This window comes from Quercus robur, chromosome 10 (genome assembly GCF_932294415.1).
Source record: "Quercus robur chromosome 10, dhQueRobu3.1, whole genome shotgun sequence".
Taxonomy (NCBI): domain Eukaryota; kingdom Viridiplantae; phylum Streptophyta; class Magnoliopsida; order Fagales; family Fagaceae; genus Quercus; species Quercus robur.
The window spans coordinates 343962-367212 of record NC_065543.1 but is presented as its reverse complement, the minus strand read 5'-3'; the positions used below and the strand labels follow the sequence as shown (position 1 = coordinate 367212).

The window sequence follows — 23251 nt, the reverse complement described above, 5'->3', positions numbered from 1 at the left end:
CAACTTACTAAGCACCATCCAATCACCAATGGGCTATATAGCTCACCTCTATCTAGGGCCAAAGCCATTGATTTTAATATTTAATTTTGTCCCCATAAAATTTGTTACTTTTATTTTTCACTAAAATCAAATATTTTTGGTCTTTAAAGATAAAATATCAAAGCATTTAATTGTGGTGGCTCAACCATTAGGAAATTGGGCAATGGAATAAGGCCCCATATAAAATAAAGGCCCTCTATTATTAACAATAAAGTATACTATATCCATCTTACTTACAGCTTAATATAAAAATAAATAAAAATAGTACTGCCTCTCACCTAGCAAAAAAAAAAAAAAAAAAAGAATTAAGGCCTTTTTATTGGCCAATACAGTGAACTGTTTATTTGTTTCTCAGTGCAATAATTTTAATTAAGGTCCAAAACTTTTAGTCAATAAAAATTATATTCCCTTTGAATTGTGTGCACTCTATTAATGTGTTTTACATTATTTGTAGCAATTTAAAAGTGTAAAAATTTTCAATCTCCCAAAAAAAAAATTTAATGAAAGGTAAACAAACTCTTCCCTTTTTTTTTTCTCTATTAAAATTAAAATAAGAATTAATAATTTTCCAATCAAATTCATTACTGAAATCCAACATTGCTAAGAGAGAGGCTGTGACTATCTCTTAAAACAACTACAACCAAAAGAAAAATGAAAAAACCACAGTTTCACGTCTCCTCATTTATGTAGACATCAAAACCTTTTTTTTTTTCCCTAGCTCACTGCTCACCTTGCTACTCTCCAGATTTTTTTTTCTCACTCTTTTTTTTTCTTTGGAGTTGCTTATTAATCAATGTATGGTGTTTGACTGCTCTAGATCTCCTTTCAACTTTAATTATTATTGAAAAATTAAAATCTAGACAATGATAGTTTGAAAAAATATTGTCTTAATCTTGAATGTTTTCTCAACTATGATATTTATTTTGATATTGATTATTTAGATTTATTTACAAAACTAAAAAATTTACCAAAAAAAAAGAGTTTATCAAAAAATGAAAATACTCCAATTAACGTACAAAATATATAAAGGGCTGGATCATTTTTCAGTATTGCTTATCAAAAATTACTCACAATACTTGTTTAAAATGTGCCTACAGAAAGAAATTTTTTAAAATTAAAATTAATGAAATCCTAGTTAATATCAACTGCGTCATAAGAGAAATTAAGTGAAATTTCCATATTATCAATTCAAAAAAGGAATTGTTAGTGGAACTAGCTAGAATACAAAAACTTAGTAATTTTGTATCAAAAAAGGCAATATAACTATAATTAAAATGAAACAAATAAATTAAAAATCATATAAATATTATTTACTTAATATTTAAGTAAAGATCTCTACCTTATGCCCAAATACGTTCAAGTATATCCTGGTGTAAATTTGTTAGCCTTTGTTTAGTTTTCAAACTGTTTGAGAAAATTCTTGTGTAGTTGATACCTCCACCAAAAGAATTTGTTGCAGTTGGTCGTAAACTTAAATAACCGGAGAGAAAAAGACTAAGTCATGATGAATTAAGTGATAAATTGTGTGAAGATCAAAATTCTTGTGTAGTTGATACCTCCACCAAAAGAATTTGTTGCAGTTGGTCGTCAACTTAAATAACCGGAGAGAAAGAGACTAAGTCATGATGAATTAAGTGATAAATTGTGTGAAGATCAACATCACCATGGGCCCAGTAAGTATCATCATTCATCCATGATAATTAGTCTCAAGAAATGTTTGGTATGCCTACGTACGCCATGAAACTCACCTCTGTTTCAATGACCTTATCTTTAGAATCAGTCAAGTTAACTTTATGGCGGAAATACTATTTTCTTTTTTTCTATATTCTCACCTCATTTCTACTTTGGTCTCTATTTTTTTATTTTACTATTTTTAGTTCCTAAAATAAAAAATCGTTCGATTTTGATCTCTATGGTTGGCTCACTAACGAAAAATAGTCTATGTGACAAAGGGAGTGTATTGTTGGCACATAAAAAGTTGATGTGGCTATTAAAATAAGAAAAGTGCTACGTCCATAGTATTTTTACATTTTCACAACAAATCATGGGTGTTAGTTGTTATTAGTTCAAATTTGAATTTAGCACTGAGATTACTTTTTTAACCCAACAATAACAACAAGTAACAACTTGTTACTTGGAATTTGTTATAAAAATATTATAAAAATATATCATTTCTCTTAAAATAATAATAATAATAATAAAAAAATTTATTTGACAGTTAAAATTTCCACGTCAACATAAATTTTTTTTAAAAATAATTTATTAATTTTAACTAAATAAAAGAAAATAAAAAACAGAATTAAACACACCAAAAAAAAAATTTTGAGATCTAGTTTATCTTTAACAATAACACAAACCTAAAAGTTTTTTATTTCTAAGTTTATCTTCCATGAACCTAAAGCTTTTTGAGAAATCAAACACAACCCAAAAACAATGAGAGAATGTGCAAAATAGCTGTTAATAGGGATTCAAAGTAGTAAGTTAGGCAACGTTTCAAAGATTTTAAAAAAAAATAGCATCTTGAGTTTTAGAAACTCGAGATCCATATTAAAACCCGAGTTTTATAAACTCCCTTTGCAAGTGTTTGGCTGGACGATTTGGACTAAAAATACCACATAGATCTCGAGTGTTTAAGACTCGAGTTCCATGCAAAAAAAATTTCCCTTATAGTGGCATTTTTAAGTCCTATAGTGATGTTTTAAAGCCCTATAGCGGCGTCTTCCTGTAAAAAAATTTTATAAGTGTTATCACCCATACTAGTTTCTAAGAGCCCTATAGTGGCGTTTTTAAGCCCTATAGTGTCATTTTTAAGTCCTATAGCGGCGTTTTTCTGCAATTTATAGATATCAAGTCTTTAAAAATCGATTTCCACGTGGATTTTTTTCCACACCAGCCCATCCGCTTACAAATCGAGACTTAAAAACTTGAGTTTTATCTTGGAACTTGAGTTTTAGAAACTCGAGATGCTAGTTTTCAGCATTGTTTTGAAGTGTGACAACTAACTAAATTTTTTGATATTTATTGTTATTTGGAAAGGGTGTTCATACTCAAACCCGGAGACCCAAAAGCTCTCTCGATATATTATCTCATCTCAAACTCTCTCTTCTATCTCAAACTCTCTCTTCGCTCATTCTAAAATTCCAATCATGGAGACCCAATCCCTCTCTCTCTTCTCTCATCTCAAACCCGAGCTCTCTCTCTTCTCTCATGGCCGATCCATCTCATGACTGAAAACCCATGGCCTATCATCTTCTCTAAATCCATAGCTGAAGACCCATGGCCAAATCCCATGGTTGAAGACCCAAAGACCCATGGCTGAAGACCCATGGCCGAATCTCATGGTTGAAGACCCAAAGACCCAGATCGGTAGTGGCTAACCCAAATCGCCTATCATCTCATCTTCTCTCTCTCTCTCTCTCTCTCTCTCTCAGATCGGTAGTGGCTGACCCAGATCACCTATCATCTCATCTTCTCTCTCTCTTTCTCAAATCGGTAGTGGCTGACCAAATCTAAAATTAATGAGAATTGGCTTGTGTTTTGGTGTAGTTTATTGATGAATCGGCTTTGAGTTTTGTGTTTGTGTGTTTGTGTGTTTGGTTTTAAAGCATAAGAAAGTCTTGTTGAATGTCTTAGTGTAATTGTTAAGTGTCTCAATCTGATTCAAATCCAATATAACACCTATGGGTACATAATAAATGTATTGAATCGATTCTTTTTAATGAATAGATCCGATCGCAACTTCGAATATGGAATTCAAAGGGATCAAATAGGAAATGATACTCTGAATCATAGAACTATAATGAAATATACGATCAACCAACATTTATCAAATTTGAAAAAGAGCTAGAAGAAAGGGTTCAATCCTCGTAGTTTTATTTCTCGAACCGAGAGATCCATGAATCGGGATCCTAATGCATATAGATACAAATGGTCCAATGGGAGCAAGAATTTCCAGGAACATTTGGAACATTTCATTTCTAAACAGAAGAGTTGTTTTCATTTTCAAGTAGTGTTCGATCGATTACGTATTAATCAATATTCGATTGATTGGTCTATGTTTTGTAAATTTTTATGGGCATGTCTTTTTATCTTGTAAATCTGAGTGATTTATGGGTTTTGGTTGCTAAGAAAATGCAAGAAAAGAAAAGAAAATATAGAATTTTAATTTTTTGGGCAAGCTTTGTTGGGGAAGAAAATGAACACATGTTTTGGGTTCTTCGTGTTCTTCCAAAAAAATATTTTAATTTAACTATTTTCTTTTTTTTCTTTTTTTTTTTTAATTAAGAAGGTTAGAATTTTTTTAAAATTTTTTTATCTGATGTGGTTTTTTAAAAATTAAATTGCTGACGTGGAATTTTTAAAAAGGCCAATAAATTTTTTAATACTATTTTATGTTAGTAAGCTAATGGTAAGGACCAAAATAGAACGGTTTTTGATTTTGGGGACTAAAAGCAGTAAAATAAAAAAATAAGAATCAAAGTAGAAATTTGGTGAAAATGTAGGGATGAAAATAGTATTTCCGTCTAACTTTATTTAATGGTAATTAACCTTTCTATGTGGTATGGAAAAGGAATATATAATTTTTCAACACTTGATGTTAATAAATTGGATTAGACCATGTGATTAGTGCGTGGTGAAAGCATCATATATTTAAGATATCTCAAGCACAAATTGTTTATCTTATCATGAAAAATGGGACACTATGCTTCGAATGCTTTGGCATTCTTAGAACTTGAATATTAGATGAGAGTAAGGGTTTTTTACACTTTTTCATGTTCTTGCCACAAGGGTTTAGGGAATTGATGAGCTTCCCTTGTTGTCTTGTTTCTCTCTCTTTCTTTCTTATTAAGAGAAGAAAAAAGAAAAAAAAAAAACACGAGATAATCAAAATAATCCTCCCAAAAAAAAAAACAAAAAACAAAAACCCTTACAATCAGGGAAGTTTGGACTTTCCCTCTCTCCATGTGTGTTAAAATACTAAGTATTTAAAAAAAAAAAAAAAAAAAAAAAAAAAAAAAAAAAAAAAAGAAGAAGTAAGTTCAAACTTGAATTGGGCCAATGATCTCTTTTTAGGCCCAAGCTTATGGATTTACCCGCAATTTGTTTGGCACAATGTCAAGCTATCGAAGTAAATGATATCCCAGCTCCTAAGCACTCCAAACCCTAAATTGGACTCGGTTATTCCTTTTTGGACCCCAAATCCGCGGATTTGTGCATAATTTGTTTGGCATGATGCCACAATTTACCAAAAAATAAATTCTCTTGTTCGAGTTCTATAGAGACAATTAAGTTACTTCTAAGACTTTCTCAAAAAAAAAAGAAAGAAAAAAAGAAAAGAAAAAAGAAAAGAAGAAGAGTTACTTATATGAATAAACTAATGAACATTAGGCCTACACAATAAAATAGCCCATATATTCATGCTTAAAATTTCTTAATAGAGAGTGCTATTTATAAAGGAAAAAAAATATAGCATCCTTTTTCATTTTCCAACATGGGACAGAAAAGAAGTCTTTTTCCCAAAACAAGAAGTCTTACTTTAAAAATATAAAATGGTATTAACAAAAGATGTAGCCTATGTGTGCATTTGGCATGACTTAATTTTGCAAACTTTTTTTTACTATTCAGCTTATTTTTACTATTATTCATGAGTCTCACTGCGCATTTTGGTACTATTCATAGGTTCCACTGTACTATTTTAACTAACCTTTACCTTTATCTACAGTACTTTCAGCAAAAAATTTTCAGTTTCAGTAAAATAAGCAAATTCCCAACAGACCCTATGTCTCACACTTATTAGATTTTAATACTGCTCATATGGTATTATTTTATACTAAATACCTTCTCTACTTCTACACTTATAGTTGTAAACCATCCATTTTACTTGTTTCTATGTTGTTGGGTTGAAATGACTTCCAATTTTGTTTTTGAATGATTGGATTTCTTGAAACGAAGCACTTGAATTTGCCTATATATCGGTCTGAATCTTGAAAATTGAAACATCCTATTCCTGTGTGAAAGAACGGTGATGTAGAGATTATAGCCAATAGTTAATGGGGACGTTGTGTTGTCGTATTGTAAACTTTATCTAGATGTAAACACTTGATATCTGGTTGAGTTTTGTTATTAGTCTGTTTGTTTGTTAGCTGAGTATCTTTTTTTGAATGAATAGACTCTTTGAATATAATGGAGAGCGAAAATTTTCACATTAAATAACTAAAATGACTTTCCTTTATAAAATAATTCTACTTGACTTTCCTTTATAAAATATATACTAACTGCCAAGAGTTTTGATTGAGACTATGATGCCTTCAGCTATGTCCATCGTTCAGAGTTGCAGCTGCAATCTCTCCTGCATTGCCTTCTTCCATTGCAGATACTTCACTCATCTGAATTGCCATAGGAGTAGTTTCTTTTGGATTCATTTGGCTAGATGCATGAGTAGTAGAACCCGGAGTCGTAGTAGTAGTAGTCGTCGATGAGCCATTAGAAGCCTTTCTCAAACCCTTGTTCTTTTTGGCCATTCGAGCCCAACCAACAAGCCCTTCATGTATGTGTTCTTCAAATATAGCCTTTTTATATGAACTTCCCATCTACATTAGTTTTAAGGAATTCAGCAATCTTCATCAGCCAAAAACCCCAACATATATGAATTGATCATAAAGAAGGTGAATTCTTAGTGATGATCCAACTCACCTGTGTGACAATTACATACAGTGGTAGGGTACTATAACTGCAGATGAACTGAATGAATACCCTATGAAAAAAAATTGGCATTTAACATCAGATTTTGTTCATCAATAGAAACACGAGGTTTCAAAAATAGAATAATTAATATCATTGTTTTACCCTATAACTAGTCTTGGGATGATATAACCGATTTCTCCCATCATGCATGAGTCAAATCCATATTGAACCTGCAACATATCGAAGCATCGTAGAAATTCAATCCATAGTTTTCATTTCAGATTTCTGTGTCATTAGTATGTAATGAATTTTAAATTTCAATTGTTTTACCCATATCCAAAAGAAGAATGCTATTTCAAATGAATTCTGAAACAGGATGAAATGAATCAGCAAGAGAACAATCCGGGGCCTATGGAACCAGAAATGATTGTCTGAAGGTTGAACTACCAAATCACCTACAATTGCTACATGTTTCTCAGCAACCTCATGGGCCAACTGGATAATTACATGCTCCAACTTAGTGCCCACAGCAAGTAGAAGCTGTAAAAAATAAAATAAATATCAATGCTATGGCCCTTACCCTACAAGTTATCTAGGTCATTTACGAGATGAACATGTCATTTGATGATTTGAGCAGACAAATGCACAATTATTATAAATCATTTATTTTATTGTTATTTACAACTAAAGAGCATGGTAAGTTAAACGAAAGTATGGAAAAGATACTAGAACACATTAATCTTAAGAAGCTGAAAAGCCTGAAATCCATATACTCAATTTGACAGTATAGATAACATGTAGCTGCTAGGTGCATGGTTGACTGATGAGGAACATATCATAAAGCGGTATACAAATTCTATGGCCAATCTTCCTTCTAGTGTAGAAATTGCACACACTCAACATTGAACAATGTAAGTCATTTAAATAGTTCATGCAATCTTCCTTATATTTTTGACACACCACATGCGCGCACATACACACACACAAGCATGTGTCAGGACGATGAAATGGATTGAAACTAAGGGGTACAGAATTTATTCTTGACAACATAGTTGTGCAATTTAATTCATATGGACATAAAAAAATCCCTGACCAATATCTCTAACAGATTTATATTTGTAAATGCTAGTATACCAGTATTATTAATGAAACATGGAATAACATCCTTATTGACATCTTCATTGGCACATGTTCCATTTGTCCTAAACAGTTAGATATAATGAAAACAAGCTTTTGCTTGTGTATAGCAACAGTTTGAAGTCAAATGGATGAAGGATCTCCTTAACATCAATGACATCAATTTTAGGAATTTTCTTGCTTTTTCTCATATAGAATTTTATTTTAAAATAAATATAGTTGACTTCGATAATTAGATAAGGTGGAGATTATGATCTCTATATTTTACTAAGTTTAACATGATAGAAACTAGTAATAAGCATGCAAAAATACAGCTTAATATAATTATTATCTTTCACAGGTTCCTTTTTAGGGAGAATGAGCATGTATAAACCAAATTCTTGACCAAAAATTATCTTATACCACTGAGAGCTCTCTGAATTGCTGCAAGCACTTGCAAGATTGTAAGATTCCTTTTATAGAGCCTAAGCTTGGTTGAAATGTAGCAATGCTTAATTGCAGCTACAAGAGCTGTTTAGGATTAGATCCTAGATAAGCATGTCAAGATTTTGAGGGGACATATGACGGTTTCTATGAACTGACGATCTAGGACTCCATTTTATATTTGGCAACCATAATTTTTCCTTGATCTACACTAGATGAAAAACTGTAACATTCAGCTTTAAAATATTACAATCTCCTTCTGATAGGTTAGAAGTGTTCAAAGGAAGAACTCGATACCAACTGTCAATGACACTGCTTTATTAGGTCATAAACCAAAAGTCACCTTGTATCAAATTTAACTCATAAAATGTAGTTAGCGTAAGACTGGCTAGTTCCTTCTAATCCCACACCTTAATAATAATAATAATAATAATAAAATAAAAATAAAAATAAAATAAACGCACACGCATAATCTGTCATGTGAGCTAGTGGGCATCAAAATTTAAATTCTAGGGTACTAGTGCACAAACAAACTTTGTTGGACTTTCTCTTCCGGTACAAACAGAAAACAAAAAAAGGCAATCCAAATGTTCTTTCATGGTATAATCTTCACAAAATAGTGACTAATCGAATTGCATAAATATATAAGCAATTTAACAAGAAAACTATGACGTAGAACTTACAATGAAGGGTATGAATGAAATCCAAAAGTATGCATGCCGACCTGCAAGAAAAGTCAGAATACATGATGCATTGGAGATAATGATCTTTATATAGCTAAGCCTAGAACAGAGACAAAAAAATATGGCATTATATGTTAGGGTCATATTTTCTATGAAATTGGCTAATTCTTTAACAAAACATACATTACTTGTAATTGAGTAGATCTAGAGTTACTGCGTTTGTAGCTATAAGGTTTTGCAACCAAGTGCTTCATGATCTTCATCGTTTATGAAGTGAAGAACTTTGCAGCCAAGAACTATTATTCAAGTTGCTGGAGTTAGTCACATACTAAGATCCGGGCAAAAGAGTTAGTCACAAATTGGAGATTTGTGCAACAAAAGAAAAAATACTACTACAAGATCAGGTCCAATTGGGTATTGGAACGAAGCTTCAACTGTAGGTTGGTATTTTGGGGTAGGCCAGGGTAGTGGTAAGATTCCTCATATTTGTAACCGCTTGATTATTAATTAGTGAATTCTTGAGAGTAGTGACCTTAAATTAACCTGGTGGGATTTTTGCCTTGTGAAAGGTTTTCTCCCATTTTTCAAAAAATATCGTATCAATTTAATTTCCACTACATTTAGTTTATTTGGTGATTTGTTGGTGCCTCCAGGATTTGCATGTAATTTGACCTAATTAATCAACTTGAGTAATTGAATTAATTAAGTGGGGTCAAGTTATCTTAACGCAACCTTATAGTCATTGGAACTTAGAAATTTTGATGACTGATTCATGGAACATGATGTTACTTTCAATAGAAATTAGATATAGAAATGTGAGCAAAATGGATAAGAATTTGAAACTTCTGCAACAAAAATTTATACACCATTTTCAGAACCTGGGTCAGAATAGAAAATGTGTTGCTAAGGATGGCCTTATGGCCATACATTCAATTATGTGCAAAAAACCTGTTACACTGTTAACAAGAGAGAGACAGAGCACTTACCAGCCACATCCAGCACCAAGAAAATGACCACAAATAACCAAAGATACCAACTGCAATTAATGAAGTTAGAATTTAGTAGGATCTATCAGATTAGAAAGTACTTAGTGCACGGAGAGCTAATACAATATGATACATGGAAAATAGAAGTACTACCATTTTTTAAACAAAAGAGGTTGAGCATAAGCACAAACCTTCTAAGTCAGTACTTTTCTTATTGGTTTAACCTTATAAGATGTACTCCACGTTAGGAATAATAAAGCTCAAAATACAAAAAATAAGATAATGAGTGCACTTGGAATGTCTTTAATAATTGTGACTAACCTTATTCCAACGACTTTCTTGAAATCAGCTTCAAGGGTGCGAATCATGTACTTGTGGAAATTAAACTGTGGGTTTCCTCTGCAATGAGTCTATAGTAAAGAAAGATATATTAAAAATCAGAAAGATTATCTAGCGAAGTAAAAAGTAATGGGGTTTTGAAAAAAAAAAAAAAAGAATAATAAATTGAATAAATATAGAACTTTATATAACTTACCATAATGAAGCCTAGTCGCATTGCCAGATAATCTGTTTTTGTCACAGACCCATAAAATTGCTTGAAAAATGAATGCTGAAAATGATGATGTAAAAAAAAAAAATCATTTGTTTGTAATAGTAGAGAAGAAAACATTAGTGTATATTGTTGTAACTTCCCAATTCTGACGTCCAATAGAAGTCAGGCAAGCACCCAGAAATGATTTCTATCTCATATATATTTTGCCTGTAGAAGTGATTCTAATGTCATAACTGAAATATTTTATTCTAGATTATCAAAGAAACTGCACAGGAAAGCTGATCTGCAACATTTAAAGTTTTAGAGTGAAATCATTTTCTGCTAACCTCTCTTTTTTTTTTTCTTTTTTTGTCTTGAAACTAACCTTTTCCTATGCATTTCAGGCTTGTTGACATTTGAGTAGTACTTGGTTTTTTTTTTTTTTTTTTGAAAAAAAATTACGTGTAGTCTGGCATAAAAGAAGAGGTAAGAGATTGTGGTTTTTCTTTTTTCCTGATATTTATAAAACAAGAAACCTGGGATACAGTTGAAAACTATTAAGTTATGAATCTTATAGTAAGCCAACTTTTAATCAAACAAATTTAATATGGAAATGGTTGGTATGGTCACTTTGTAATTTTTCACAAATTTCATCAATGAAATTTATATTCTGAAGAAGAGAGACCAAGCAACCATAGTGAAATGAATTCTCTCCATCATGAAAAACTATTAGTAAGTATGATCATTACATTATCCTTCTTAATAACATTGATGAACCAAATTATTAGCAGTTGTAATCATAGTAGGTATTAGTTGTCAAACAGGCAGATTGACTTGATTAAAAAGGCTTCCATAACTTACCACCCACCCTGACAAAGCCGAATCTTTGCCAAAACCCAGAAAGCGATTCCGGATAAAATCATGATCTTGGACTTGTGTAAAGTTTGTTTTCAGAACTGCAAATACAGTATTTTCGTGAGAAAAGATGTAAACAACAGCAAGTAGTTGTTGGCTATTAAAGAAAATGCACACACTTTAGGGTGAACGATGAAATTTCAGTCCATTGTGAAAAGTTCTGAATAACTCAATTCTATGCGCCATTCAGTCCAAAAGAAGTGAGGTAAGGAATAAATGTATTTTATGATCAGGGAATCAACATAAGGAAACATAACACAGGAAAGTATGTAGATTTAAACTTGGTGGAAAGCATATTTTAGTCCCTACATTTTCAGACTATTCTCATTTTAGTCTCTACATTTTATTTTTACCGTTTTTTGTCTCTATCCTTAAAAACGCTTCTTGTTTTGATCTCTGTCGTTACATCATAAATGAAGAAAGCTGACGTGACAAACAACAAGAATAAATAATACTAAATTAATGTCTATGTGACCTAAATTAATAATAAAAACTGTTTTTTGCCATTAAAAAATAGCTCAGCATCTAAATTAAAAAATTAATTTTATTAATTTTAACTAAATAAAAAAAATTAAAAATAGAATTAAAAACTATGAATTGACATCTAAGTTTGTCTTGAACAAGAACAACAAGAACACAAACTAGATCCAAGAACACAAACCCAGAAATTTTTAAAAAATATATTAAAAAAAAAAAAAATCTGGGTTACTGAAGAAATCATGGTACCATCTCCGGCTTTCTGTCAGACACCCCAGTCGGGTTCCCACCTGGGACGCCATCGTGCTCACCACTCCTCAGCTAGCAAATCTTCCAGCAATCAGAGACGAACAACCCAGATTTTCCTCTTCTACCAGTACTAAGTTCAATCCGATTCAACCTAACAAGCCAACGACAAGTAGTATGAGTTGTACGGTCGAGTCGTTTAGTGGCCCCAGGGTGTCGTTTCAAATCCGGTCTCAAGGGTCAAGATTGTGAACCCTGTTGCACTCGATGATTGCCGTAGTGATTGTGACTCGTCGTCTTCGGTGGTTGATGATGACAACGATGACTACTGTGTTCTCACCTCCTCGTTTCGTAAGATCCAACCGTTCGATCTGAATCTACCTCCTCCGATGGATGAAGATTTCGGCATCGCTGATGAGCTTCAAGCCACCGCTTTGTGTCTCTAATTGTGGATCTAATGGTCAACTTTTTTCTTTTTTTCTTTTTTTATACTTTCTGTTTTTTCTATCTTATTTTCTCAAGAAAATGATGATAAAAAATAAAATAAAATAAAATAATTCTTTCCAATGGTTGAATGTTGAAGAGAAATTGGTTTTTTTTTTTTTTTTTTTAAATCCTTCTCTGTGTTAGATTATAACTCCTATGGTGTAGAATAGTAGGGTATTTGAGTTGTTATGCGATCTTGGAGTTTCTTCAACTTTCATGGGCTATGAATTGGAATTAGGGGTTGGTGCCTTAGTGGGTTTTTGAGGGAATTTGCAGGCTAACGCAGTAGGGAGCAAGAATATAATAAGTTAACGCATGTTTGTAAGGATTTTGGAAACTAGCATCTCAAGTTTTTAAAACTCGAGATCGATGACGAAAATCAACGCTTACAAACTGGATTTCTACTGCTGCTATGTACCAATTTAGCCACATAGATCTCGAGTCTATAAGACTCGAGTTCTAAAAACCAAAACCGAGTCTTACAAACTCGATTTTTTTGGGACTTGAAGAAAAACAGAAACCTGAAGAACGCAGCAACAATAGAGCAAGAACAAACGAAGAACAAAGCAAGAACAGAGACGAAGAACAAAGCAAGAACTCTGGAGCTCCAATTGGATGCAGCAAAAAACAAAGCAAGAACAGAGACGAAGAGACGAAGAACAGAGCAAGAACGTTGGAGCTCTGATTGGATGTGATCTGGTGCTAGTGAACGATCTAATCTTCAACGACTGGGTGGACGATGGACGATTTGATCTTCAGCGATTCTTCTCCGTGTTTTCTTCTTCTGTTTTTTCTTTTTCTTCTTTTGTTTTTTCTTTTTCTCCGTGGATTTGTTCTTGTATGAGTACCCACTAGAACTCAAGTCTCTAAGACTCGAGTTCCACGTGGAATTTTCGTCCAACTCAGCTACCACCACATGCAAATCGAGACTTAAAAACTCGAGTTTTATATTCAAACTCGAGTTTTAAATACTCGAGATGCTAGTTTTCAACATTGTTTTGAAACGTGATAACTAACTAAATTTTTTTAATATTTATTGTTATTTAGAAAAAAAAATTTGTGGGTTTTCATGTGGAAGGTGTTAATTTATTAATTTATTTTTTTTAATTTCTGGGTTTGGATATGAGTTTGTGTTCTTCTTGTTCTTGTTCAAGACACACTTAGATCTCAATTCATATGATTTTTAGTTTTTAATTCTGTTTTTAATTTTTTTAGTTAAAATTAATAAATTAATTTTTTTTTAATTTAGATACTGACGTGACATTTTTTAATGCCAAAAAACATTTTTTTATTATTAATTTAGGCCACGTGGACATTAATTTAATTTAGTATTATTTATTTTTGCCGTTTGCCACGTTAGCTTTCTCCGATCTGATACAACAGTAGGGACCAAAACGGGAAACATCTTTCAGGATAAGGACTAAAAGTGACAAAAATAAAATATAAGAACTAAAATAAGAATAGCCTAAAAATGTAAGGACTAAAATGTGTTTTTCGCCTTTAAACTTTTAATGAGCAATTGAGCATTACCTTCTTCTGGATCGTTTTCCTTTTTTGAGATAGAATCCTCCCAATGTTTCCATAGACGTATCTACACCATTAAAACATATTATAGAAAAATTGACTTTAAGGTTAAAGAATAAGAACTCTTGGTTATAATTAAAAAGAAAAAGAAAAAATTGACAGATAATTATAAGAATAGGGACAAGTAACCTTCACTCCTCCGAAAAGAATAGTTAGAGCACAGAAAGTCACATGCACAACAGCTAACACAAAGATAAATATGTGAAGATGATGCAGTGCAGTAGGAGATAACACTGGGACCTTTCCCTGTAAAATCGATATAAAGAAAGCAAAAAACTAATAAGATAATCCAATTCATAAATGCGTGCACGTGCAACCTTAGTTAACAAATTAGAATTTAATTGCATTCCTAGAGCATTCTTTGAAGACATTAATAACTTTATATTATGCTGAGTTCAGTTATGCATGCTTATAAGTTATAACCCGGCAACAAAGGTCTCCCGGAAAGAAATTTAAAAAATTACGTAATTCTGTCTACACTAGAGGATGTTGATCTATTCAATTTCAAACAGTGAAGAGTATAAATATTTTGTTTGTATTAACAATTTAACATTAGCTGAAAAATTTTGTAATACAGGCTAGTGTAATTTGCTAACTAAGCAAAGATTAAACGACCAAATTTTTAGAAACATCTTTTTGGCTCTTGGGAACACCAAAAAACTCAATAAGAATATATGGGATGCATTATCTAAGGATATTTAGAATTTAGTCTGAAAATGCACCCTTGCTAGTAAGAATTTGTGAAGTCATATCCAAAGTCATCAGTCAAACATATCTGCTTGAAACCTTATCCATGACTAGAACCTCAATATTTTCTGAAAGTTTAATGATTTATATAAGCTAAGGAGTTGTATCCTTGCTGTTACATTGGCAATGCATTTCAGAAGAAATTTGGTGCTTCCTCAGGTAAGAAATACTCTTATCTATAGAAGCTAAGTTCAATTTACTTATGTGCAGGAAAAAAAAGGTAATTCAGGACAAGCTAACTAGTGCAATTTACCCTCTTTGAATGATCACGTTGGTTATATGTGTGCTATACCTATAAACAATTGCATTGTTATATCTTCTGGAGTTTGATTTTCACAGACTTAATTTGAATGTTTTAAAGCTAGAACTCACATGTGCTCATTAACCATCCTTCTAAGTCTTTATCATAATAGCTGAATCTCCAAGTTCTAAGTCTTTTTACTATGAAACATGCTTGGCAGCATTTAAAACATCAGCATTAATAACCTTGGTTCTCAAATCTTCTTATTTATACCAGGTTAACTTGATTAACAATGCGGGGTATTATGACATGTTCTAATTCTGCACCTAATATCAAGATCACTGATGGTAAATGTGATAATAACTATTTTTTCTGTAAAATCATCCAGATCAAATAGATAATGTAAATTTTGTCTTGCAGAAATGAGAGAGGGAGTAAAGTGTCAATCCAATCAAAATGATCCTTTATGTTTCAAAATCGGATTGAACTAAGATGACAGAAACAACAACTTATGAGGAATCATAAAAGTAGAAAGTGAAAAGTCAAATGTAGGATTCCAAATATGTGAGATTTCAAACAATCCACCCCGCACGTTGATTTAACAAGTCGAAGGGCAAATGCATTTGCAACCTATGCAAGTGCTTGAGAGATCTGACTGAAAGATTCCACCAATCAATAAAATATTTTTTTTTTAAGACTTCAAAAATTAAATATTATTCCAAGTCAAGTCATGTGATAATTAAAAAAATTCTCTGTATTTTTTTATTATAAAAAATATATACGGCCCTTTTTTTCCCCCAGTAATTAAACAGTACTCAATACCCTACAAACTAAAATACAAAAATAGTTTTGGCGCATTGATATGATAAAGTAAACTAAATCCATTAAAATTTGATTTCTTGTGATATATTCGTATCTACTTTGATTAAAATAAACAACAAAATTAATCAATCACCAATAGCCAAAATAGTAACATTGATAGAAGCACTGATTGCGGTCAAGTTCTAAAATTTAGAAAGAGAAAAAGTTTTTTTAAGTACCCCCATCTCAGCACAATATTCTTCGGGAGTAGTTGTTGCCTCGGCGAGGAGGCGACCGGGAATAAAAGAAGTGAACAAGGTTTGGAAATGGGTAGTAGTAGAAGAAGAAGATGCATCTGTTAATTTACAAGGCAACCACTCTTTGGCTGTGTTCTCGGATATGCAAAGTTTTTCAATCCGTGATTGGAACACTGCGAGTAGCAGTGATATGAACCCCAACAACATCAACTCTGCATTCATTCACACCATAAAATGATATTGATCAAGCACACCCAGAATATATCCAACTCTCTAGATATGTATGTATATATAAATGTAAGTAATAGAGAGAGTGGTGACCTTCTTTGATCTTCTGTAAGGCCTGAAAGAGAGGCTTCTGGTTCTTTTTCTTGAGATACTGCAAATTAAAAGAGAGTCATTTATTTTATATGAATAATTAATGATGATCAGTTTAGCAAAGTAGTGTTAATTAGACTAAGAAAATTGAAAATGATATATGGATGCAGAACAGAGATTGACATACCTTGCCAGTGTAGTGAAGGAGACGTTCGGCGACGAGAGAGATGGCAACGATAACAGTGCACAGAGAAGCAACAACCCATGTTGGGGTGTACTCCAAAGTTAGACCTTCTTCAACCATGTCTATATATGTCTCTGTCTCTTAACCAAATTAAAATGATGATATACTGCACTCTCACTCTTTTCTCTCCTTCAAATTCTTGTCTTTAAAACAAGAAAAAGGGAAATTAATAAGAGAATAGAATCACAAGCTAGAAGAGTAGGATGGAGGAGCTGCAAAGCAGCTAACTGGTGGGATTATCAATTGAAATTTTGTACCTGCTAGGCCGCCACTGCCATTTTAGACAAACCTCCTTATTATGGGCCAAAAAGAAAAGTAAATGTGAAAATTTATGGGGTTTGGCCCTCATCCACACCAACACCTTATCTCTTGGCCGGTCCACAAGGGTGTTCTATACTTCACTCCTAACGAGTAAAGTAACCGTGAGTCTCACCAAACTCTCACAAAAGACTTCTTTTTTTACACTGGCAATGGAAACGCGCGTTTTTTGTAGTGCGCGTAGAAATTATTGTGTGGACAATTATCATTAGAAGGATCTGTTCCCAACTTTCCCGTCTGTCAACGTTCTCACCTCTCTCACACGGACTTCGCACGGTTCATTTGAAAAAGAAATGCATATTCATGCATGAACATGAACACTTTGTCTTTCCATTTTACTCGTTTTTCCCATTTTCTTTATTTATTGTTAAGTATTTGACAATTTTGTATCCATATCAATATCATGTTCATACATACCACATGTTACTAGCTAGTACTACAATAACATTTTCTTTTTTGTTTCAAACATATGCCTATAATATTATTTATATTAACAAAACTTATCGGATCGTAAATGAACACATCAATCATCTTCCAATTTTTATGTCTAATTTAAGCGTCCTTAATTAAAACAAAAGAGTGCTAGCTGTTTTAATATATTTATACTACAAAAAAACTAGACCTATAGTGGCGTTTCACAAACGTCACTATAGGTCCTAAAAATGCCTCTATAAACCCATTTGGGTTATAGTTGTAACACCCTGACCAAACTTTATAATTAAACTAAGTGTGAGTGGTTAATTACTATTTTAAGCCACTTTCTTTTTATGATTAATATAAGAGTATTTAATAAGCATATTATTTTATAATGCCATTAAATGAGAATTGTAAAGATTATAAATAATTAATGGCTATTGTATTATAAATATATACTAAGTATGAACAAAATTATATTAAGTGGTTTAAGTTATTAGATGCATAGTTAGTGGTGTTTTAATTAAGTATGATGCATGGGATGTTATAGTTGTAATTCCACCCACACATGCAACCAATGGGAATTCAACACAAGTAATATCAATGTACCATGCATGTTGATAAACCCATAGACCAAGACTTGGCTGGCCATGCAATGAACAAGCTCCAACTCATCCCTTCCTTGACTTTTCAAAGTAACTAGAATTCCAAGAAGCTCTCTCTCCCTCTCTATTCCCACGGGTCCAAGAAAAATCTGAAATTCTCACTTCACTTTTCTCTCTTTTCTCTTAAGGAAAGAGCTAGGAAGCTCTCTTGAGTCTTCTCTCAAGTCCACGGGTCCACACACCAAAAGAAAGTTGAAGCTCTATCTCATTTCTCTTCATATTCTCTCAAAGAAACTAGAAAACTCAAAGAAAACTCTCTCAAGCTCTCTACCTCTCACACTTTCGGGTCTAGCCACTAGGAAAGGGAAATCCTTTCATGCAAGAGTGATTCTATTCCTATTTTCCCCTTAAGAACCTGAAACTTGGTAGGGGTTCTAGCTACTCTCATCCTAGAATACATGATTTCTTCAAGGAATTTTAGTAATGGTATTTGTGGTTCATAAAATTAGGAAATCATGAACTTGTAAGTTTATATATATATATGCTGTTTTAAGAAGCTTTGAAATTGTGTTGATGGTTTGTGGAAGGTAGATTAGGGTTTTTACTAATTAAGGATTATATATGGTTAAAGAAGTAAGAAAAAGTTAGGATGAGTACTTTTGATGCTACTGCTGGGATTTGTTTGTGTGTATTTTTGCTCTAAATGGTTAAATGACTATATATATAAGTGTTTTCTAACATGTCTAATGAGTGTATAAAAATTATCATATGAAAATACCATCGTTTGATAATTGTTACAAGAAAATGTTACAAAGCTGTCACTGTGACAGATTCTGTGTTTACACAAGGTAAATTATGTATTAAATTGTATATAGTGAATTTGGATGCTAGGGATAATTCCTATGAAACCTAAGACACTTGTGGTTGTTATTGAATTGGTCTCACGGCATTTGGATCAATATAAAAATAATGGTTTAATTTCTAAATTACATGAAATTCTGTCATGACAGATTTGAACACGTTTTCTTGTATGACTTTTAATAAATCATGGTTTTATAGTTTGACTCCAAAATTTTTATGGTATATACTAGACATACAGGGGAGTGGTTCTGTAAAATTACATAACATTTGGATGTGTACGGACAGCCCATTTATATTTTACAAATGGGGAATATGCTGCTGAAATGAGCAGTGAACAACATATGATACACCTGACTTTGAGGATTTAATTTTAAAGCTAAGGTGAATGTTTGATCTATAATTTAATATGCTTATCTTTTAGCATGTCTAGATCATAAATTAATTTTATGTAACTTGGTTTGAGGTTTAGTACTCAAAGGAGAGGTTCTAAACCATGCGACGGTTGTATTTATGAAGCTGTTTTGTTCAACATGCTATATGTTGCCTTATGAGTGTATGGTTATGTGACCGTGCTTAAAGGATTTTATGTTTATGCATGCATTAATGCCCTAATTTCAAAGCACCTTTTGAAAGGAAGTTGGCTCTTATAGAGATATGATATTAATATGAGAATGTTGGTTTTTCCTTAGTTTGGTACATCATTTATTGATGTGTGCATTATATGTTTGTGGGAACCTCTTTGAGATGAGATTAGGATTTCATTGATTATGAGAGATAGGCTTTGAGATGAATGTGTAAGTTTATGATAAGGAGTAATGGATAATAATAAGCTTTGATTTTAGTTTAGGTGTTACCAGTACCCAAGTCTAAGCTTCTTCGACTGTAGGCTTTCAGCTCCTCTGCTTTCAGGTAAGGGATAAGTTATATGGGCATTTAGTAAGTCATGAGGTTATTTTAAAGTATACGATGCATTAAAAGGGTTTTTTTTAGAGGTATGGTATATAAGCATGTTTTAGACAAAGATATGTTCGTGAGCTTTCGAAACCCTATGTATATGATTTAAGCATATTGATGCTATTACTAATTCCATGAATATGATGTTTAAAGAAAACAATAGAAATGTTTTTATTATGAAATGTTACGCAAACTATGAATTTCAGAAAGATGTATAAGTATGAAATGTTTTCAGGTCATGTCCTCTGGTGATTTGAACTCTGTCAGTAGGAGTTAACTACTAGCTTTCCATGAAAAATGTTATATGATTGGCCATTAAGTGGGACTAGCTATGTTGTACTCGCCCTTGTAGGTTACGGCCAACTTGTAGAGGAAGCCAACCTACCCTCATGGTTAAAAGATATTTATGATGATGTGATCCTGGGAATACCTGGCATTGTGGGGAATGCTGGATGCCTAGCACCGTGGTGCTAGAAGCCTCCCAAATAAGTACAGACTTATCAGATATGGACTAACCAATAAGTTATTTATGAACAGCTATATTATGTTATTAATCATAAAAGAATGGTTTTGTTTAAATGCATTATGAAAAGTTAAAAGCTCTCATGAAAAGAAGTTTATGATGAAAAGAAAAGTTGTTCTTTAAAGATAAAATTTTTTGAAGTTTTGTTACGCTTTAAAGATAAAGTTTCTGATGAAAGTACAAGTTTATGTTAAAAAGTTATCAGATATTTGTTCTTATGAAACGTTAAGTTTTATGACTATGAAAGTTATAGTATTTTATGAGAAGAAGTTTATAAAGGAAAGTTTTCTTATTCGGCAAGATGTTTCTAGTCTAAGACAAAGTTATCAATTATTTGATTTAAGTTAAAATGATTATTTTATAATGAGAATACATATATATTGATTTTAAACAATCAATATTATATTTGGTGACTTTGTAAGAAATGAAAGAAAATAAAATCTGAAAGGTTTTGGTAATTTTATTATGATAAGAAAAGGGAGAACAATTATTTTCCTATGAAGAGCGTATAAGTTATTATTATGAATAGTATAAAATACTATGCATGAAAAGATGTTCTTTTATTTGAATATTCATAGAATGAAATGATTTGTTTTACATGCATCCTTATTAAAATCTCATATATCTTACCTTTACTGAGCTATGTAGCTCACCTCTTCCACTCTTTCAGTCAACAGGTTTTATTTTGAAGTAGAGGGAGTCTTAGTCGAGTTTTGGAAGGAGATGGTTTTAGTTTTAAAAGTATAGATCCTAAATTAACAATTTTGATGTTTAGCTTTGTAGTATTGTGTATTTTAGGATCTAATGAAAGTGTATACCTTAAAGTATTAACCTTAAAGTATTAAGAGATGTATCATGTGAAATTTCGAATTTGAACAACTGGTAGATTATGTCAATCTTTGAGTACAATGTAGATGCTCTGAATATCAAGTGAAAAATTATATCATTTAAGTAAGGAAACAATGATGAAAAGTAAAAGGGAAGCTTATGGTAAAAGTTTTGTAAAAGTTAAGTTGGTTCTTGTTAATATCAGGTTTAGGCTTGATATTAGCATGCTGGTCATGGTCACAAATCCGAGTATCGGGTTTAGGGCGTGACAATAGTGATGTTTTCTATAGTGGTGGTTACAAACATTACTATTGCACTGTGACTAGGCCTTTTTTTTTTTTTTTTTTAAATTAGGCTATAGCAACATTTTAAAATGCCACAATTGGTTCATACCCTATAGTGGCGTTTTTAAAACACTACTATAGCGGCGTTTCAAAATGTCACTATAGCCAAAAACCAACAACAACAACAAAAAATTTTAATTAAATTAAGAAATACAAACCTAGCAAATTCAAAATCAAACAAAAGCCCAGAAAATTCAAAATCAAACACAACATACTCACAATACAAACATGTCAAAGCAACATAGAAATAGGAAGTAGTTTCTTCCCAGTTAGAGCAAGCATTAGCATCAGTATGTGTAAAATTTTCTGTCTATTTTAGCATAAGAACCTATTTTTTCTATTTTACACAGTCACTTTTACAAAACACTCACATCAAACTATTTATTATACACTACTTTTTATTTAAATAATCATTTTTATTTATTTCTTATTATTATTTTTATATATATTTCTTCTCACGGTCTCTTTCATCTCTCAGACATTCTCTCTCATCTCTCAAATGTTCTCTTTCATCTCTCAGCTCTCTACTTCCATGGCTGGACCTCGTCATGGCTGAAGCTCACATGACCACTACAAAGGGTAACCTCCATGGCTAGACCTACATTTCCTTCATCTATTGCTATTGTTACTTCTTCTTTTGCTATTGTTGACGCTACTTATTCTTCTGTTGTTGCTGCCATTGCTTCTTCTTCTTTTTTCCTGCTACTGCTATAGCAGCTTCTTCTTTGTCTGGATTTGATGATTTGTATGGAGGAGATAGAGATGGAAGAGAGTCAGGGGGATCGAAGAGAGAGAGAATTGATGGAGAAGAGAGAGAAGGGAGAGAAAAAACTATTAAAAAAAGAATATTCAAAGCTATAGTAACCCATGTATATATATATATATATATATATATATATATATACGGTTATTGTAGCAAGTTTGGATATTTACAAACCTTTACAAGCTCTAATGTGCGTCTATTTTATGCTATATTTGAAAATTTTTGTACTTTTTGTATTTTACACCCACTGATGCAATTGCTCTCTGTAATATTTATTTCATTTTGCAAAAGGATTACTTTTGTAATACATGTTCGAGAGAGCGAGGAAGAGACCTGCGTGGCTATGTGTGGAGGTAACTAGGTAAGAAGTGAAAAAGAAAAGAGAAAAGAATATAAGGAAGAAGTGAACAAGTGGATGAGAAAAAGGAGAAGAGAGAAGGAAAAAGAAAAAGTTTTCGGGGTTTAGGATTTATGTAATGTGGAAGACTTGCATCTAGGTAAAAATATATATATATATATATATATATATATATGGAAGACCTGCACTGATGTAAATAGAATTTTAAAGATTATGTAGGGGGCGGTTTCTTAAATCTAAGCCCAACTTGCTAAGATTTGGCAAGGATAGAGGCCCAATACAACTAATTTGTAGACATGGGGAGTTAAGGCCAACACATTGTGTCCTTGCAACTACGACTTGATAACTAAAGGAATGGGATTAGCTAAAATGATAATACTTGATAGAAACTTAGTAGGAAAAGAAAGATTATTATTTATTTCATTCCTCGGGCTAGCCGAGGATCACTTGTTCTTAAGAAATACAATTCTTTTTCTCTCTTTA

General features: G+C 32.2%; 1 protein-coding gene and 1 long non-coding RNA gene across 4 annotated transcripts; one reads left to right on the top strand and one right to left on the bottom strand.

Moving 5' to 3' along the window:
- Positions 1-6249: 6249 nt before the first annotated feature.
- Positions 6250-17252, bottom strand: LOC126702703 (MLO-like protein 1). The gene is made up of 14 exons (XM_050401523.1): positions 16744-17252; positions 16560-16617; positions 16221-16450; positions 14322-14438; positions 14139-14199; positions 11346-11440; positions 10488-10562; positions 10274-10362; positions 9953-10002; positions 8967-9007; positions 7054-7263; positions 6886-6953; positions 6733-6793; positions 6250-6629 (listed from the first exon to the last, which is right to left on the bottom strand). Exons 1-14 carry the CDS (start codon positions 16858-16860, stop codon positions 6348-6350), a joined length of 1554 nt encoding a protein of 517 aa, XP_050257480.1. The 5' UTR covers positions 16861-17252; the 3' UTR covers positions 6250-6347.
- A 951-nt stretch (positions 17253-18203) lies between these two features.
- Positions 18204-23251, top strand: LOC126702747 (uncharacterized). 3 transcript variants are annotated; one of them, XR_007647829.1, is made up of 5 exons: positions 18204-18562; positions 19846-19907; positions 22126-22226; positions 22365-22600; positions 22702-23251. It is a non-coding gene; the product is annotated as an uncharacterized LOC126702747 (long non-coding RNA). The 3 variants fall into 3 exon arrangements; XR_007647830.1 differs by having other exon boundaries at positions 22362-22600; XR_007647831.1 differs by lacking the exon at positions 22365-22600 and having other exon boundaries at positions 18209-18562.

Coding starts and splice junctions, on each gene's coding strand:
- LOC126702703 (XM_050401523.1), bottom strand. CDS start 16,860: ATGGTTGAAGAAGGTCTAACTTTGGAGTACACCCCAACATGGGTTGTT. Junction 14,439..16,220: donor AATATTGTGCTGAGATGGGG/GTACTTAAAAAA, acceptor TCGATTTTACAG/GGAAAGGTCCCAGTGTTATC. Junction 6,794..6,885: donor ATCCCAAGACTAGTTATAGG/GTAAAACAATGA, acceptor TTTTTTTCATAG/GGTATTCATTCAGTTCATCT.